The sequence below is a fragment of the Epargyreus clarus genome, unplaced genomic scaffold (assembly GCF_041222505.1).
Source record: "Epargyreus clarus isolate Ecla_fem2 unplaced genomic scaffold, WU_Ecla_fem_2.2 ptg000014l, whole genome shotgun sequence".
NCBI classification, from domain to species: Eukaryota; Metazoa; Arthropoda; class Insecta; order Lepidoptera; family Hesperiidae; genus Epargyreus; species Epargyreus clarus.
In genome coordinates this window covers 12,404,881-12,426,410 of record NW_027332222.1, presented here as the reverse complement: position 1 = coordinate 12,426,410, position 21,530 = coordinate 12,404,881, and the positions used below count along the sequence as shown (strand labels likewise).

At 37.0% G+C, this 21,530-nt stretch overlaps 1 protein-coding gene and 1 pseudogene across 1 annotated transcript; one reads left to right on the top strand and one right to left on the bottom strand.

Moving 5' to 3' along the window:
* Positions 1-17,707: 17,707 nt before the first annotated feature.
* Positions 17,708-19,107, bottom strand: LOC140746869 (uncharacterized; annotated as a pseudogene).
* Positions 19,065-20,150, top strand: brk (transcriptional repressor brinker). The gene has a single exon (XM_073078990.1). The coding sequence runs from the start codon at positions 19,165-19,167 to the stop codon at positions 19,864-19,866; it is 702 nt and encodes a 233-aa protein (XP_072935091.1). The 5' UTR covers positions 19,065-19,164; the 3' UTR covers positions 19,867-20,150.
* The last annotated feature ends 1,380 nt before the right edge of the window (positions 20,151-21,530 follow it).

Below are 21,530 nucleotides of genomic sequence, written 5' to 3'. Positions count from 1 at the left end.
TGAAAAAGATCTTTTTGAAAACTTTAAAATAATGTGTACACACGCATTTGTTATAAGCTTTCATTTACTAAGAAACTTTGGTTTTCTTCGTACGAAGATGTTAAGGAGAGCTAAGGTTATAAAAAGGTAGTCGTATTGAAATTACACGCATGCATAGATATTTAGTGAGGTTTTATATACCTACAATAAATAAATAGACAGTATCTTGAGCACGAGGAATGTCCAGCATTTGCTTCGTCAGTGTAATGCCTACACACACACCATTACCCACACCTACACATAATCGGTGATACAAGTACATACATGTATACAATATCTATATGTTAAGAAACAGACGAGGTGGCGTGATGTATGATTAATGTATTAGCGCAACTGCAATACTATATCACCCAAGTAGGTAGTACATAGGTATCATAAGTGTATAACTGCGTAAATATAATTCCTTTATAGATAAAACTAACTTTAAATGTCTTACAATTGTCTATATAAGGACTCAAGTATGTAGTTCTTATCAGAACTTGAATAAATGTGAGTAGAATTTTAATTTATCAAGGATGTAGTCATTATGTGTCCTGCCTGTCATAAATAATAGGTACTTCACGGTGTCTCTATTGCGATTTGCGGACCTTGTAGACATCAAGCGAGAAATTATTAACTAAGATACGTTCCTAACAAAATAAAATTGTCAATATAAATAGAAGATAATATTATAGGTATATAATTATAAGAAGTTCGCTTCTTTTCATCTGTTATGATTTATTCTGTGGTACCTATTCCTACTGCTACGGTCCACAACACTAGATAAAAGTGGTCAATGAAGCTGCTGATCAGTGTGACTGTTTACCTACCATATAAGGAGCGGTTAGAAATATGGCCTGAAAAAATGATTTCAATCGCAATACTATAATAAGCACTTTTATTTTAGTTACCGTTTTACTACAATAGTACAAGAGCCACAGTGACCACCAAGATTGTTAAAAAGAGATATAAAAGTACGTAGGTATTTGGGTTGTTACAAAATGATTCATTTATTGGATATCAAAATTAATCCAGTAGCATAAGAATGCTACTGGATTAATTTTGTAATCGGTTATCCTTAACAGAACAGAGCAAGCGGCGGGCGCCGGGCAGGGTGCACGCGCGCATTGTATGCAGATGCCGGCGCGCACGCCTTCGTCCGCCATCTTGGGATTATGGAAGTGCGTGACAAAGCGCTCTACACACGCCGGCACACTCATACAAAGTCCCGCTCGAATCTCGATAGGCAAGGACTTAAACGCACGACAAAGAATGAACCGCCGCCTCTGCGATTCCACGAGCGAGCGAGACTCAACCGCGCCGGAGCGAATGCGGCGCGCCAGACTTGGCGGCGGCCGAGCGCCCGCGCCACCAGACCGTTCGGCGCCTGCGCGCACAAAGGGCTCATTGTATTCCCCGCCGTCGACTCTTTAAAAGGGACCCTCAGTTTTTTTATTAAATTCTTTGGTCCAAAATGACACCAAACAATGGGTTTCCGTCCTTTTATTGGCACCTTATTTTTTGTTCACACTTAAATGGAACCTACCTAAGCTTTGAATAAAATCATAACCTGTTTCGATGTCGGTGAAAAACCAAGGACACCGTAGTAAGTTTTAATTTTGGGAAGGCACTCCGCCTCCTTAATGTTTCAACGGTAATCATTTCTCATAATTCGTATTATTGCCGCTACATTTATTATAAGCAGGTAAGTATATAACTCATTCGTCTTCCATGAATAGATGCCTATTATTACGCCGCTAATACCTATACACTTAACGCGTTTTAAAAGGAACCCTATATGATGAGAAACCATTAAAAATGTTTTATCCTGATCGGAATAGATATGGGTATAGCCACGGTATAGCTATTAAGTTCCGCATGTTAGGTGCGGCAGACGCCCACGGACCACGGGCCGGGCGCGGCTCCAGCAAACAGGTTTCCTCTCACCGACCACTCGAACCACGTCGCCTGACCCATGCCGCGTCGAAACCAGCTAACGAACTTAAGTTAAAGTAGCTACGCTTGTACGTACCTACTTACGCACTATACATTATTATTCCTAATACTTTTCAGAGCCTATTAGCTAGTACCTTCATAAACATTAAAAAATTGGTAAAAAGGTTACGAAGTAGAGATTTAGTTGGATTCGTCAAATGTGGAAGTGACATATGCTGAATCATTTTCATTTTCAATTAATTATTTAAAAAAACCCAACTGGTTTTTCTCTTTATAATAAATATTTAATAGTTAAACATCGGGTTGATTAGTGCATCGTACTACTATACCGTACATTGTACTAAATCTCGAAAATCTTTCCCATAAATCTATAATTTTGTTAGTAGAGTACCTAAAAGTAAAATTTAGATATTCCTACTTGATTCACTTGCGAAAACTGAAGAACACAAGCCTGTGTAACATCTCACAGAGATTTATTAAAACGGTAGAATTATATTTTGCTTCTTAGGTTATAAATGAGCAATTTATTTTGTACATGTTAAATAGGGATAACTTATTAATCTGTTTGCTGCATCTTTTTATAACGTTGGGCATATGTATCTCTACATTCTCTACGCAAATTAAGGAGACAGATTCTGCTTACTTTTCAAAAATAGTGTAAAGCAAACATAATTTAAATATTTACTCGTAGCTTAAAGACGTTGTGTAATTGGAATTTTCCCACGTTATCTCGAGTCCGTTGAGTGAGCGCAGGAATCGCGGACGCTACAGTTTCGCCGGCAAAATTTAGGTATTGAATGATGTCAACGTAGCGTAATGTTATCTGCATCCGCCTGAGGGCGTGGGGGCAGTGTGAGGGACCTGTGGGCCAATTCTGCTAAAATAAAAATATTGAAAACGTAAGGTGAGAAGTGTAATACCTAAATAATCGCTATGTAATGGGTATATTTGTTTAGTGTCATGGTCTCTTGAGTGTATTTCTGAATACTTTCTTAATTACCCTACCTACTGACAAACTTTTTCCCCGATTAATATTTTTGCGAATGCAAACTTTACCTACGCTATATTATACAAGTCTGATTTTTATATAACGAGAAAAACAATACTGAATTTGAATATGTAAGAAATAGTATTCTTAGTAGGTATACGTAGATGTTGTACTCATTACTCTCTATATTCAGTGTCTACTTACAACGTATTGCAGTAGAATAAAGCCATGTTGGATGACACACTCAAGTGTTGCAGTATATTTTATTTGTTTGTGTTGACTATCAGCTTAAGAATTCAAACAACAAAGCATCGTTTGCGTCACACACTTGTATAGTTATTTTTCCTCGGGGAAATGATTAGATTAGATTGATTGTGAAGGACGTTCGCAAGTGACACTTATTTATCGGTATATTTGTTACATATTGGTGCACTTCATTCTCATTACGTGAAGCGTTTATCAAAACTTGGCGTGGAATACGAATTAGAACATTGACGTATAGTCCGGAGTAGTACTAAAAATATGTATGACCTGAATATCTATAGCGACATTAGATTCATTAGAGATGTTCGCAATTCACACGGTGCACGCAAAGTGATATATTTGTAAAGGCGTGATCGAATGATTGGTGATGTATAAATTGTATACGCAAGTAGTTCTGTGCTTATAGAGTCACAAGTCACAAATAAATGACCGTGGGTCGCTGGCTCGCTGGCTGGCTAGGCGCCACCGCGTGCCAACCGCACTTGCCGGCCCGTTACACATTACACAACGCACAATGCAACATGGCGCCCGGCCCGAAATCAACAGAACCGTTCCGAGCACACACTAGACACACGTAATGATCGTTTTGTAACCGTTTATTACTTGATATTGTTTCATATTTAAAAGGTTGTAACCATACTTCTTAGGTACATTTTTGTAGGTATCTAGATAGGTATTTATTTAGCAACTTCTTAGTAGAGATTTTTTACAATTTCTGTCACTTACAATGTTTTAAACATTGCTTAATTTTCTCAATGTAGCTTTTATCACAAACGAGGCCCCAAGTGAAAGTGCAATAGACTTTAAGTCCGATAGAGTTCGCCAAATTGCTACTGCTGCTCTATCAGATTATTATCGTTAAAAGTTTAAGGATTGGTCGTAGTTAACCACTCCCATTGCGTTCGTACGTTAAGTAAATTTAAAGTTTTGGAACTGTTTTTAAATGTCTGTTTTTTTTTGTAAGCTTAAATTAACTTTTGATATTCTTACTTAGTTACTTAAATCTAACTAGCCCAAAAGAATCTAAATCCAGGTATCTAGCACGCTTACTACATTTACACAATCATTAGTAATGGACCGATGATTAGATACTCACATAGATCTAATCGTAATCGTAATATCTTTTGTCATACTTTCATTGCTAAAAAGCGACATAATTATATTCGATCATACTTTGGGTATGCAGTAGGTATCTCATTTAGAATCTTTTGAAAGCATGAGGTATAGTTATTGTTATCATGTTGAGCTACTAGCTATGATGTTACTAATGTTTGTACTGACAGTTTGTTTCCTACGTAACGTAGACTCGTAGGTAGGTGTGTGGGTGGTGACTAACTGACTACCTACTGGGCTACTGGTTTTACATAAACGTTAACAGACAACAGTTTTAGTTATATTGCGACTGTTAACTTGTATTTACATTTTATATTATTAAAACGACCAGCGTCTTGCTACGCCGCCTACGCGCGCTTTTTTGACTAGTTGTAGACACTTCGTTATTTAAAGAGAACTAGATATTCAAAAGTTTAAAAGTATTTTTACCCCTTTACATTAAATTAATTTAATTATTATAATTAATTAATAATTAAATTAATTTAAAGGATAATTTAATTAAAATGTAAAATAGATAGTATAAGGTACAATGGGGTTGACATGTACCTACAACTAGTACCCAAACCCCGAAATAAATAAAGAGAAAAAAAGAGCCCCTTTACATGATTGTATGTATGTGTATGTCTCATTCTTTGGCATGCCTTAGAAAATGACACGACATGAAATTTACACGAGGCATTTCATCTAAATCCTTAGGAGCAGCAACGTATTTTATTTTTATAGGACTTCTTTGGCAGCTGCATCTATTTAAACCTACCATGAGGTAGACTGCTTGCTCAATTGATATTTTTATGTTATAAAAGAAACACATACCAAAATTATCATTCATTTCATAGACAGAAATAACAGTTTCATTTATTAGTAGATAAGTAGTATGTTCACATTTGCAAACAGACGTTATCAAATGTTATTTTCTGAACTGTTATCAGGACAGTTGACAGTTACTTTGCAGCACTTAGTATCATTTTACAACAAATTACTTTGCAGAAACAGGAAGTGAACCATTTTACTCTGTTTGTCGAAGTAAAATGTCTTTGTTTACGAGCCTATTCGGGTTGACCTAAATGTTGTTTCTTAATAATTATAATACAGCAACAAGAAGAGATATAATGGCAATCGTATAAAATGAGTTAATAGATAGCTGATTATTTTTTATTTTATTGCCCGACAAAAAGCCCGTTTTATGGTATGTACTCGCTGCTGTCCATGATTTTATAACTATCCCCGAATAATACACAAATACGTTCCTACCTTCACTAGCCCTGAGGTGGAATGCAAAGTATAAAAAGAGCTACTTAGAAGGAGCATCCGGGTTCACATACCAGTACCCTTACCAGGAGTTTTTACGTTTCGACAAATATGACTGTTTTGGTATTTGATTACGTTTTGGCCCATACGATTTCCTAGTTCTGACATAATCCGCTAGGGGCGCTAATTGGAATTTGTATGGACAAATACGTAAACAAATACCAAAACAGTCATATTTGTCGAAACGTATAAACTCCTGGTAAGGGTACAGGTCCCATAATTATTTGTATGGTTACAGCGCAACCCAGGTCAGAAAGATAGAATACGTTATCGTTCACATACGAATGTAGAATATTGTAGTAGTAGCTTTGCAGTGAATAAGGGGTAAATCTTTAGCACTCCAACCACGTGAGCCTAGACCGAGTGAAAGTTAGGTAGTTACCTACCTAGTAAATACATAAATCACAAAACTTTTATGTGCAGCATTTTAATATTGGACATGTCTCTACCCAATGTATTAAATACCCAGCCATATTTATCCGATTTTAATTAGGCACCCGTAAACAATATACCTATGTGGTAGCTTCTAGAAGCTTACATTTATTTAGAGTTTCTAGGACTAAATAGTCTCGTTTGAAGCAGTTCCGAGTAAGTATTCTAAACTTAATTTTGTTCGAGGTATCTGTGGTAAAGGAATAACAACTCATAATCATATTTACAATTTGTAGCGACGATTATTTTACGTTACCCATAGAGGTAAATGTGCAAGTGCATGTTGCTAGGTGTACCTATTCTGGTTTTAAGTAGATAGGTTCTTATACCACAAAGATATCCAAAGATTCCAATATATATACCAATACTACGCAAGGAATATATCTGTTTAGTGTTTACTACAATCATTGTTATAATAATCAATTTTTATAATAAGTACCTACATTTCTATTTAAGGTTCATTGTAGGGATAGCAATGCTTAGCACCTAAGGCTTCAATTCTGATTAGAATTGATTGGTTAAAATCACATAAACCACAAGCTTATTAGCTATTTCGTTTGCTATGCTTTACTAAATGTCTGTAATCATCAGACTTCTTCGAGACAAGTGTACAAATTTTAGGGACAAAAAGTTTCAAGGTCGACAGCGGACAATTGCGAGGGGAGAGGAGGGAAGGTGTCGCCTCTTCATGAATTGTTCAACTCCTAAACGGTTCGGGGATTACCAACTTTTAGTGAATGGAACCTCAGGCTCTTTGTTTGCGTTTGTAAGAATGGCGTTTTACAAATTCTACAACTTACAAGACTTCTGTCATGAGGATTTTGCACCCTTTGTTAATCTTGTTGTTACGGTAAATACGTACCTAGTTACATACCTATTCAATAATGCGTACCAGTAATGCAAAATGTACTAGGTAGTATGTTTATTTGGATTTGGTACATATTTCGTTATGTAAGTATTTCCGGATATTATGCAATCAGCACATATTAATAGAATGCAAAGCTTATATACAGTTACTCTAAGTACGAGATACAAAGTATAAGTGCAATGATCCCGTAAATCAAAAATACCTACCGCACAAGTATTGCATCATAAAATATTGTTTTACAAGTGTATTTGCTAATAAAATTAGGCGGAATACTTGAACAAACACTAACTAGCTGTCAACGCGCTCAGTCGCACGTAGGCGCCGCGGTCTCCACCCGTGAGAGATATGAAATCAACCGATATAACTGATATTGCATGTACCTATGTAGTGAGTTATTTTTGCAACGTCCAAGTATCGCCTCATCGTTAAACTGCGTGCACGTGCGCATTAAACTACATACTCAAATAACGGTCGTTCACACGATGCATAAAGAAAATGACTGCTAAATGTTCAACTACTAGGCACTGAATACGTTTTACATTTAAGTTTAATATATCGGAAATCTGTAAGAGTCAAAAATAACGATATTTTAAACACACGGTCGCACACATAAGTAACTCTTTTTTGATACAAATGTAGATACGTGTTCTGTGAGTCATCCTTAAATGCTTGTGACACATAAACTCGACACGAACACATTCGTACATGAACGGTCGAAAGCTGAAACAGCGCTACATGTGTAGAACTATTGATATTTACTGTTTTGCCTCCACATACTATATCGGGAAATGATGTAATCAGACGGTTCCACATTGTCAATGTCCGGCTGTAAATGTCTTTCTATGTGTAGGTATATTCATGATAATATTTAGTAGATATAGTTACGTCGTACTTGTAAGCGATGTTAACTTGTATAATCTAAGTAGTTGGAAATATCCGTGTTACTTGAAGATTATGACATATTTTTTTTTTTTTTTTTTGTCCTGTAAGTAATATATTTTCTCGTTATAATATCGTACCTCCTTTGAAATGTTGCATTCGATCACGTATGATAAACACAACATAATGGTGACTGTCATGATGACAATGATATTGGTAAGGATTGGGGATATAGATGATGCTGTGATATCCAATGTAGATATTTTAGCTATTGTCCCTGTAGTCTCGGGAATAGAATAGGGCTACGGTATCCCCTGCCTGTCGTAAGAGGCGACTAAAAGGGGGCTTCCGGGGTTGCGGGTGGCAAGAGTGGGAGCTCGAACCGTCCAGCAAGCAACCTCGGGAAGGACGACGGTATGTGTGGTCGCATACCGTCGTAAACACCAGATGGTGTGGGAGGAGCCAAAAGTGCTCCCCCAGGGTAGAGCCCGATCGGGGCATTGCGCTTGGAGGACTCCGGTTGTGTTCCCTCGGAGATCCCGAAGTTCTCCAACAAGCGTTGAGGACGACCACCGGGGGGGTTTTAGTGCGGTAAAAATCCCACATAACCCGGCGTCGCTCCCACGTCGTCGGGTACCTTTTGAAGGTTTCCTCCTGGTAAACAAAAAAAAAAAAAAGGTATTTTAGCTATAATTCTTCATTTAAAAAAAAAACTAGATGTCCTGAAGGCATTATGATAATTCATTTAATTAAAACAGAAATCCCTGTACGTCAGAAATTGTAATAAAAGGGGTCGCTTAGATATTTCTCATGTAGGTACTCGTAGTCTCTAAATTGGATCTCGTTCTTATATTAAAGAATTAAACTACGTAGATCAATAGGAACAAGACTTCAGATATTGTGGGAAGCTGAGATCTTGTAAGCATATTCATAAAATATGTAGATGCGAAAAACGTGACCAAATAGAGCACGTGAGTTCTTTTGCCGACCACCTGTAAAATTTGAATACGAAAAGAGGAAAAATACTTCTTACGTACAATTACTTGTTTCATAATAAATCATACAGGTAATTATGGAACAGGTACATGATAGGTATTTCTTTTGAGTGCTAAGCTATTCAGATAAGTTCAATAGGCCATGGATGACGCAGGTTGTGTATGAATGCTGATTGATATAGGTACTAATTAGTGCTTACAACCATGTACTAGAACCATTAATAAAGACTAAAATTATATCATAGATCAAAGTTGATATTCAAGCATTCTATGAAAATACTTGTATTCCTAGATATACCTATAAAATACACATTACACCCAATCAAATTGTCATTGGCATAACGGTTGCTATATTTGATATTAAATAATGTTGTAGTTGTTGATTAAAAACTTAATCATCCGATATATCAGAATAGGTAATTTATTTAAATAGACTCAGTAATATTTAAGTTGGCGGAAAAAAATTCTCGTAATTTTCTCACAGGAAAACAAGTTCTTTCAAGCGAAAACGCTCTATCTTTTTAAGAAAATACAAACAATTGCGGCTGGATTAGGATAGGTTGTAAATACCAAAAGTACCTATTTAGAAAATCTGAGAACGGGTTTGATAAGTATCATGTCGTCCATGTGTGGAGCTCATCTCGGGTTACTCACGACACGAGCCGAGTAACGGTTGTTGGTCGCCGTCACAATTCAAATTCGGCGTTGCGTGTCGCTGCTGACTCTACACTGCTAATACAACATCTAACGAGTAATTAGGTATGATTAAGAATTTAAACTATAACCAGAAGCTGCGGTGTTTTCGTTGTCGGCGAAAAAAGTCATCTGGTCTCTGATTTTTTACTTGTGACTTAGGTTGATGAAAAAAAACTTAACATAACATGGTTATGCCATGTGAAATGTCATTGCTGATAAGCCACCTCATCGCACTTGGCAAAAGTGGTTAACCGTTCTTCGGAAATGCCATTTTCTTCAATTCAGTTGATGTAACCTATATCAGTCTAACTCAGTGTTATTTTGTGTACATTAATAGTCAATAAAAATATTCTATTTTACATCAATTCTAAAATTATTTGCAGATTTTTATTTGTAGATTTTAAAGGTAAATTTTCAACTCTATATGTCACTACATTATAGAGATACATTGTAGAGTTTAAATAATTATACTATCATAGGTAGAGAAACAAATTATAAAACAATGTGGCGTTGCATGGTATTGATTAAAGTGTGTCATTTGCGTTATAAAAAGCAATATGAGTTCATGCATACAGGTAATTTGATATTTAAATGTGGTTATCCGGCTACCTATACCATACGGCTTTTTGCTTGAGCATTGAACTTGCACGCATTCAGAATTTAAAGCGTTTTTCTTATTAGCAACAGGCGAGTCTATCGCTATTCATAATAGATATTTCATGCTCAAGCAATATAACGATAAGGTATCCTATTCACTATTATAAATGTAAGAAGAGGAAGTTACCTATATACCTATTACCTATGTAAGTAACTACTATCCGTTAACACATCAGTTAAATTGAAAGTGGTAGAACCCTTTATGGTTCGACTCCGGCGGCACCACCGCCATACCTATTTCTACCTAATAACAGCAGTGTTAGGCGCTGCTGTGTTCCGTTTTGAAGGGTGTGATAAGGGAAACAGACTTTTCTGAGGCGTACCTACCAGCTTAGTCCTCAGGGGTAGCGGAGCATCTGTGGCCGACCTCAGGTAGGAATATCTAATCCTTTCGGGGTTGATTACAGCAGTAGCCACTTACCATCAGGTGGACTGCATGCTCGTCTGCTACGCATATATCTCTTATAAAAAAAATTGGATAAGCCACAATAAAGTGATTTGGTCAGCTTACTTACTTAATATTACAACTCTAGTAAGTTGATACCATATGGATTACAAACGTTTTTAAAAATAAATAAATATGACACTGATTAAATTAACTACGTTTTTACAAGCTTCGCTTATAAGCTAAATCGTGTTTGTATTTAGTGAGACGCCTTCGATATTTATTTCTGTCGTAGAGTCAATCGTGACTCGTGACTAATGTTTTTTTCAAATGTCTCACTCCTCACTCACCTTTAGCATTTTAAAAGTTCATAAAACCTTACCTACTATAACTTTTAATGTTATCAGGCAAAGTTTTTCTCTTGCGTCGTAGAAAGCTAAATCTGTATTGGTGAATGAGGCGGGCCGGGACGCGTCAAGCAGGTATGTCCGTCCGTATGTATGAGTAAGGTCGCCATAGTTTGTAGCACAATAAATAGGACACAATAAAAATATCAAGTGTTAGTAGATAGTGTGTTTTAATGGCGTTGACCTAGAATAGTAACTGCTTCTTTCTCTCCTCCTCTTGATGTCGTAGGAGCGTCTAAGGAATACTAGGAGATGTGTAGTTATGTTGCTAACTTCCTATCAAGTTTGTCTTCTTTCACGGTTAACCTTCTTTTTTGCGGAGTTTAAAATGTGGATTGGATAGTTAATGATCGCGTGTAAAAAAAGTACTAAAGATCCCAATGAACATAATGTAATAGTCAATTTATGGGTCTTTCGTAGAGTGAGGCTACGCGTGTAGTTTTTAGTACATACGCTAATAGAGTTACGAATTTTTTACATTTAGTCTACTAGCCATCCAGGAGTCCAGAGTGAATAGTGGTGTTCCTACATATGGGTGGAAACGGCGCAGGTGAGATGAGATGACCACAAACCGGTCGCCGCAGACCGGACGTCTCGCCACTTCGTCTGTATGAATTCGAATTTACGCGTTTGTTTTATTATATTATTATTTGATACCTCCCTCTTAAATCTCCGACGACCATCTACCGTTGATAACCTTAAAATTTTATGTCAGAATACATTATGGCGTATGACCGGTCATACGCCGGTCATATTCTACCACCGGTATAGAGTCATAGAACATCTATGTTAAGCTTAAACCTAGATGGTGTTTAGAATTGTGTAGTTTTATTTATAAATGGAGTCACTAATAAGCATTTAACATTCTAAACTACTAAATAAACAATGAAATTAAATTTACTAATTTATTTCACAGAATGCCAACTTTAAATCTTAGGGGAAGGCTAAGTCTTAAATATAACAGTAGACGCAGACACAAAATATAACTACCTAAATATAAGAATTGCGAAGACTTAACCTAATCAAAGAGCACTAACAGTATAACTGCGCCAAAACTAAATTTAAAACATTGAATGTTAAGAAAGAATAGGACGTCTATCTTAGTAAAAACAATAGGTATATAATCATTATAATTAACATGTCTATGAGTATTAGTGAATATTGGAGTCAGTTTATCGTGGAGCCATCGCTCTAATAATAAAAGCAAACATCGAAGCGCACGCTCTAATCATTTGGAAGAAGCACATTCACTATCATACAATACAGTACCTATCACATATGCAGATGTAAAAACTAAATTATTATGGAAGAATCTTTTTTTTATCAAAAATAAGTCAATTAAGCACTAAAAGTGATAAAATGTAAAAAAATGTGATGTACGAAAAAGTTTCATAATATTTTTTATCCCTTTTATAAAGTAAAGGTACGATTAGGTACGATTCTGCAGACGTTGCAGAAGTAGGTACTGAATGAATATTGTATTGTAGGTACTGAATGCGATTAAGCAAAAGTTTTGGTTCTGTTTTTTTTTAGTAAAATACTGAATAGATTGTAACGTTTTTCTCACCCCCTAAAGTGCTCGCATGAGATTTTCTAGTTGTTGGTATATACGATACAAAACAAAAAAATACGTACCTAATAACTGTAATAAAATATTTTGTGAATAATATAATGAATAATATATGAATGATATATTGACGTTCAAAGAGTATAGAACCCACTTTGAATAAAATATTTTTAATTTGATTTGAAACAGTGATAAAATGAAATTTGAAGCTCTATTTTATAATTCATATTGAGAGCCTAAAGACAAAACAGGTAGAAACGTTGAAATATTCCGTTTTAATCTTCCATCGGTAAGACAATTGGAATTCGGGCGAGCGAGTTCGTTAGATCCAGTGAGGGATGCCATTATCAACGCTACGATATCTGGAGATATAGCTATTGAACCCGAACTGGACCCCATTTGAGCCATGTTCAAAACGCACGTGTGCTTCACACTTAGCGTTCAATGGACCGCTTGTAGATGCCCTGTCGATCAATTTAAACTTTATTCTGTAAAGCGTAGATTTAGATTACAATGTATTAAACCTGCTATGATTGCTACACGTCATTGTTGATACAGGATTATGGTTACGGCTAGAACTGCCATCTGCACAATTTTCCTGGGATTTTATCTAGTTTACAGACTGTACCATGGCTAAATCCGAGGATAATCTAAAGCAACCGAAAGAGGTAGGTACGACACACTTATTTTTGTATTGCAAATTGCAACGACCAATGCTTGTTAATTTTAATATAATATATGAAAAGACTGTTAATAATAATATAAGAGAAACAATTCTAAATAAAGAAAATATTACCTCCATTCATTATGTTAATCATGCACCGTTATATATTTTTTGATTACGTAAATATTTAATTATTCCAAAATTCTTTCTTACGAATAAAACGTATCGTACGTATTTATACTGTAATGGTATAAATCACACAATAGACCATATATTTAATACAATATGAGTAAAATAGTAACGACCGGGCTATGGGTACCCTAATCTCGAAAATTCTGATATATATCCGTTTTTTTGTCCGAGGCTTGTTTGTTTTCGTGGTATGCCTACTTATAACTGAAGAATTCCTATGACTCTAGAATGTTACAATATCGGAATGTGTGGCGTCCTCGTAGGGTTCTGTGTAGAATAAAGAGCGCGTCGCATAAGACATTTCATATCTGTGCCTGGCTCATTGGTATGGCGCGCAAGCGGCGCAAGCAGCGGCGTCGATGTGTCTGTGGAACTTATTAGCTCATTTCACGACAAGCGGCGAACGTTTGCTGATCATAAACACACATGCACGCACACATCAACATTTTATATAATATCAATAACCGAAGCTATCAAACGCTCCTAGCATATTAATGTGATCATGTGTGACTAGAAAATAATGATAATATAAACTGTCAAAAAGAGGTATTATAACCGGATTAAACTTAGTAAAGTCGTAGACGAATGTACATTTGGAAACGTAACAATCTGATTTTAGAAAACGAGCTATTTGTAATACAACAGATTAAGATTTGGTTGGATTGTAAAACTGAAATAGTTTAGTGGTATCTACATAATTAATATAAATCATTAAAAAATCAGTAGCAATGTATATAGTTTTTAATAGAGGCATTTATGAAATAGATAAAGCAAACCTATTTCTTGTAGAAGAACCAGTAAACGTTAAAAGGTAGCTTATAGTTACGAGACGCGTTTTACCATATTAAAGCGGCTGGTCGCTTTGTAGAGATACTAGTATGAAAACTACTATTATTCTTGAAGAACTTGGCTGTTATTATTGGCACCTATAAAACAGCTAGTAATTAATTAATTATTACTAGCTCTTTTATGATTGGTATTAGGTAATAGATATAGATAGTAGTAGAAAGTAATGGTTCATAAAGTTGAAAATAAAACATTTTTGAATGGACGCTTAGTTGCTATGTAGTAAGTACGTAGATCCTTTGTTAAAAATAGGTAGATATATTCTTCCATATAAATGAAAATAATACTTTATTATACAGATACTTCAAATAGTTCAAATAGGTTCAAGCCATGTACGAACGACTAGTTGTTATTTATTAACTAAGGCATTACGTCAGCATAACATTGCGACCATGCAAACCGCTGCAAAAACTAGTCCTGGCCATAGGAAAATTCTTAAACACCATGATGTCATGGCGTATTCAGTTACAGAGTATGTATGTAGTAGGTACTTACTATGACCTTGCCTGTCAATTGTACGAGTACAAATTACTTTGATATTATTAAGTATGTGAACACTGAGCGATGGTCACAGTAATAATAGGTACTAAAACATTTATATTTACAATCAAAGTACAAAAGCATTATTCATAATTTTAAACACAACATTTATTATCCAACCACACGTATAATCAGTTAACTATCTTTTTTTTAAACTCATGACGTCAGCGACAGAGCATAAGATCTTCTTTTATTAATTGGAATGTTTAAAGAAAGTTAAAATGTGATGTAAATTGTCACAGTCGGCAAACTGACGGAGAGTGGTCGCCTGGTGGGGCCTCATATTAGCATGGATTAATTCCAATCAAGTGTATTTGGTCCGCAGTCGAATGAGCGGTGCCGGCAGGTTTCGAGATTCGATATTAATATTCTAGCGACGTTACTCACTTAAGTAAGATAAAAGCTGGCTGGACTGCTTTGTTAAAATACTTATAGCTTGATATAATCTCTATACCTATATCTATTGAGCGATGCATGATTTTTACGTATAAATACACAGTAAGCGGGTACTCTGAAGTAGCGTTTGCACCGTATTAGCGTAATTAGATTTATAGAGATACGGGTTAGCGATCATCCAGACATTTTAACGCCTCACCTAGAGTTTAATACGTCCGTATGAAGCCAGACCTGCAATAAAATGTATATTTTAAAGTAAGGAAGCGAACATGAAAGCCTTTCCACAAGCGGTCATCAAATACTGTCATAGCTAAGCGGTTGCCGAAGGCGCAAGCTTTAGGGGGTTGCTTTGCAGACCCACTTAAAATGAATTAACTATTTCAAATCTTGCCAGGGGCACAAAATTCAAGTATTGCCAGGGGCACTCATGAGTCATGACACTCATGACCCCAGCTCCGACGCTGAATATCAAACTGGATCGCGTCCGGTGTTAATTAACTTGACGGATCAGTTGCAATTTGCCGATGTCATAAAATTTTTATCACTGCATACAATAAATAAAGTTCTACCTATATAAGATTCCGTAATAATTCATTTTATAAACTCAGATATAGGTAGGTGTGATGTGATGAAACCCAATTTCTACAGTACTGATTAAAATAAATACCTGCTTAAAGAATTTTAATATCAGGATTCAGGTGCAACATTTGTACTTTTACACATACGTAAGAACGTAACGTAAAAGAAATAGGGAATCTCATAATAAGTATTGAGTGAATAGTTCGAGAGTGTTAGAGACCCCAAACATAACATGATCGTCTCCCTATTAGACAATAGATGAGTATCTATCATTAAAGGAAAGTGCTGCCAACTCCTACTTTTCAATCGCCCCTTTAGAAATCTGCGGGAATAGCAGAATAGTGCTATTCTAGGCCAAAAATTCATGACGCTTAAATCCTAATAATATACAACGTTATAAACCTAAACCATCTGCTTTAGCTTCTTATATTATTAGCTTAGATAGTTGTGCAATCCAGGTTAGTGTGCGGTAAGAGTTGGGCGCTATCCAAGGGTTCTAAACCCGTAGTGGTCCCGCGCCAAGAACATTAGGGCCGACCGATAAGGAGCCCAAATGTTCAACGGCGCTACCAAGGGCACATCTTGATTAGGGTGCTATAAGTTGTTTATGCCCGTCTTTTACGACCCTTTTGGGTAAATCGACGTCTTGCACATTTTTTTAGATAACTGTGATTCCTCGCTATAGTTTATACTGTATTTGGAGTTATGGATGTACCAACTTGTACCTACCTGAAACTACATTTAAATATTAATCCATAATGTAGGTTGCAACGAAAAAAGAGAAGAAAGTCGCAGATTTAAAGTCATCTTAGATTTCTTGACTATTGCAAGTGTGAGCCTTTAGCCGATATCGAGTTAGGTAACTATATAGGTACAATACAATGACACACAATGGCATTTTTTTCAAACCTTCCCCCTATCATGTATCGGCTGATCTGAAATTCTGTGTTATGTCAAACGCAATCAGAATGATTTGGCTGTTCAAGTATGTATGCGTAATTCTTGTACACATATTACGTAAATAAGCAGAATTTAATGTTTCGATATTTTGCCCCAATTAAATAAATAAAAAAACATAAAAATTGAAAAGACAGTGCACGAGGTCACCTTGTAGAGTCAATAGTGGACACACGAATGGAGCCGCTATCTATTGAAACTCAAATTGCTACCAGTCAGGGTTCATTTAATTTACTTTTGTACATAAAAAGAAATCACTAGCCCTTTGTACTTAAGTACATACAAATACTTTATTTTCAGAATAGATTTTAACAAAAATATATACTTAGGAACAAAATGATTGTCGAGAATTAATACTGTTCTAAAAGCATGGAGTTTGATATCAATTATGATTTTTTAATGGTACGGCTTAAGCACCTGTGGTACAATTTAAATTGCTTGTGGTACGAATGATATGATTATACCGCCTCGTCCGCTGAATCGTAACAATCGAACATCTCCATAAAAATTGTTTTTACGGAAGTTGAAAAAAGGTGAAGCACTGATTTCCCTGTAGGTGGTCAAAATATGAAGGTACATTTAACATAATATAATGACATCATTGTAAATCCCATAACTAAATTATTATCGACGTTAAAGTGAAAATTAGTTAAATATAACATGTAGAATATAGAATAAATTGGTAAATTTTACTTTTATCTTATTGAGCGGTATATTACTATGTATCTAATTTATGAAATGTCTTAATCTAAACTACATACTTATACTAAATATTTTTCAGTTACAGACACCTGTTTGACTCAGTTAAGAATTGATTTATTCTGTCTCCTTACACGTGCTTTCACCACAGAATGGATAAGACACTTACATTTATTAATTTAATAAATTATAATTAAGTACAGATAAATATAAATATTTACTTAAATTTAATGAAAACTAAATAATTATTATAATATACATTATTATAAATAACTAAAAAGTAAAGAGCAGATATCTCGAATGTTATAAAATATGTGCACAGGGAGTTTGATCGCTGTGTTTTCACGGTCGCCGGACGCGAGGCGCGGCAGGCGGCCGTCGCTCATACAAAAAATAAACAACTTTCCTCGAAACGGCGATGGCGCTAAGTTACCCGCGCATCGTGAAACGTCCTAACCGCCCCGACGAGGCGTAAGACTTGCGCTCTTTTATACGTGAAAGGTTAAGCCGAAATAACTTGTTGATGTGCGTTGCGGCGGCGCGGGTGTGAGTGGGGGTGCGCGGGCGGCGCGGGGCCTAGCGCCGCTGAGCGACGGCCTGTCTACGGCGGCGAGCCGGCGACACCCTGTCTGCCGCGGACGGCGGCGTTGCCGCTCCGTGCGCATTCTTACCGCCCGTCCCCCGCACCTCTCAGCCTACAAGCTCGTGAACCGCCCGCGCGCACTGCTGGGCAACGTCGCATGCAAACTTGTTTCGTAAACGGATGTGGCAGCGACCGAGGCAGGGCACGATCTCTGTCTTTTTCTGTCGTACACTATCTTATGTGCTAGAGTAAGACAGCGATGGTGGCGCTACGTGCTATCGGCTCCCACTTGCGGCATTTTTTCACGCCGAGAATGAGGCGAGATTAATGTCTTAGGACGCGTTTACATCGACATGACGTTTGATTTAATAAAAGTTAGTAATTATTTTCATTGCAATCATATTTGAAGACATAGTTTATAAAATACAGTATTTTTTACGTGTATACTGCATATGATACGACCTTGCCTAGTGACGAAAACTAGGCACAGGTTTTCGTGATATCCAGTAAAAGCCTACTTCGAACTAAGTAATAATTTTTGCTTATAATTTTATATCATAATCAATATATTTAATTTATGGTTTTTTATTATTTTAGACAGATGTAAGTTTTAATATGTGTAATGTGTATACAATTTATTGCATTAATATTTGAGAACTGTATTTTTACATCATTGTCTTATGATAGACATATGATTAAAAAAAAAAGAGTCAAAGAGACAATATAACACTAGGTGAATGCCCGTTTTTAACTCCCGTTCCATAGCAAAATAGCGTTTCATGTCATTTTTATGAATAAAACAAGTGATTATATGATTTATAAAATTGGGTGACCTGAAGTAGCTCGAGCTTCACATGCTTCAATAGCGTTTATGCAAGTTTCTTTCGTCGTTTTTCTCCATAGTGTAACATCTTATGAAGCAGTTGTAGATTATTGACGTTCAAAAATAATTCTGCGTAGGATCTATTTTGAATAAAATATTTGATTTAGATTATGTAAAAATATATTTCGTATTGTAAGTATCGTGACAAGTGTGAATACAAGCTTATGGACATACGCGGCTCGCGTCGCGAGCTCACGTCGGGCGGGCGGTACGCGTTGCGCCGCGCCGCCAACATCCGCGCGCCACAGTCAGTCCGGCGCCGACACTCGCCACGCGCACACGTTCACAAAACATGGCCGCCGCCCACACACACTCGGCCCCCGCGCCCTCGCCCGCCGACCGCCGCTCGGAGGGCCGCGCGGGATCACGTCGCATCTTTCCACCGCAATTCAAACTCCAGGTGCTCGACGCCTACCGGCGCGACGCACAATGTCGCGGCAACCAACGAGCCACTGCTAGGAAGTTCGGGATCCACCGCCGTCAAATCCAGAAGTGGCTTCAGGCCGAACCGGCCCTGCGAGCGGCCCTCCTCAGACGAGCGCCGCAGCCCGCGCCTTCTCCTCCGCCTTACTCCGTCGGATCGCCGGAAAGTGCCCGTCTACCTTCGCCGCCTCCGGCAGCTCTACCGACCGTCGCAACAGTACAAATTCCTACACCCTTGCCGGCGCCGATCCCCCTGCCGCCCGCGACCTCCGAGCCCATCGACCTGTCAGTTAAACGTCTATCACCACCGCCTGCGCCGATTCCGTCGTATCCCTCCATGGTCACCACCACGAGCTCGGAGCCACCGAGAAAACCGTTCAAGCTGTTCAGACCGTACCTGTTGGACGACGAGGAGAACAAACGGCCGGCCGTGGCATCGCTGCCGGTGGTGAGCGGGGAGCACGTGTCGGCGTTCGTGCCGGTGGGCAGCGCGACGGGGTGCGCGCTGGCCGCGTGCCCGGCGCCGCGCTGGTGCTCGCCGGTGCCCTCGTTCTCCGCGCCGCTCAGATGAGGGCGCGCCGCCGGGGCTCCGCCCTTAAGCTTATGTGATCTAGTCGCCGTCGCGCTCCTGGCGCCGCCGGGAGCGTAACCCTCCATCTCCGTGCCTTAATGTACACCGTACACGTCGCCGTAGTGCATTACGCCGTCGTCTTGAGACGATTGCCTATTTTTGTGTATAAATATAAGATTAAGTATTTTTATATGTGGGGTTTATGAAGCGTACCTACATTTATAAAGATTGATTATATTATAACAATATTATTATATGTATAATAAAGAGAGTTGTTTACTAAACCGTATTTTATTTTTAATTCGCGCTAGCGCCACGCACGAATAGCGAGGGGCTCAGGTAGCGCCACCGGCGCCTGTGAGCTCGCTACCTGTTACAGTTACCTGTTGTTATAGTTATCCTCGAACCCGGTATCCAGCCAATCCAACTTTTTAAATTAATTTCTATGAATGACATGTAGATAAAATGGATACCTTTACGCAAGATATTTTACATGTTAAAAAGTATAACTATAACCGGATACCAGCTAGCAATCTATACAAATTACACCACACTGGTAGACGCCAGTCTACAAAACATAAAAATTAAATCGTTAAGTCTTCATATAATTTTGCTGTCTTGGGCCTGCACTGGCCATTTAATTTGTAGGTAAATATTAATTTGTAGAATATATGAATTATTATAATTTATACTATCATACTCTTAAATACAAAGATATAATAATTCCGCCAGTATTTTTAAATTTAGAAGACTGATACTTTTAAATTAATTTACATACATTCTATAGGTAATGGCCAGTATTGTCACTATCTGTAATAAAAAGTTTTATGTGAATGGTATACCATCTGATCTAATGCAAGTTTACATAGTTTTATACCTCGCGGTTATATCAATTATTTTTTTTATTCAATTTTGTCTTAAAATTTTGTCGGAAATTTGTTAAAATACGTGCCATTTATAAAATATATATATTAATTGAATTATCTGAATTGTTTCAAATTTTATAAGATTACGTATAGTAATTACTATACGTAATCTTAAAACATTTATAAGTGTACGTAATTATGAAAATAATAAATGACGTACAATAAGAGTTAACTATGAAGATAATGAGTACATACTCGTACAAAACGATACAGGACGTATACCTACGTATCGCGATTCGCGCCGTATCAAAGTAAACCGCAAAGTTCGTCATCCTTACTGATAAACAAATCTACGCAAGAGGATGATAAATTGGAGCATTGTGCAATGAATTCATAAATCAATACATTTATGTGATTGGCAATTTATGACTTGTTAAGTATGATAGTGCACAGGAATATCAATCAAATTAATAGATAATATTAAAACTATCTAAATATATTATTTGAGTTTCATCATGAAGTATTGTGTATATAAGAGCTGTATTTGAAAAACTCTTAATTTAAGTACTAAAAAGAAATATAACTTATCAGTTACCGCCCGTTAATAATAAATAATAATCAATTTTCAATCAATTCTTACGAACGATCAATATTTGTCAATTTCTAATTGGCTGAAATTGACAAATATCGATCTCTGGTAGGCAAAATATCGGATATAAAAAAAATAAGTTTGTACCTAACTCCCTACCTAAAGTCTAGAATTACTTATCAGGGGTAAGGTCTGAGGTAAGTGGAATT

Coding starts and splice junctions, on each gene's coding strand:
- brk (XM_073078990.1), top strand. CDS start 19,165: ATGGCCGCCGCCCACACACACTCGGCCCCCGCGCCCTCGCCCGCCGAC.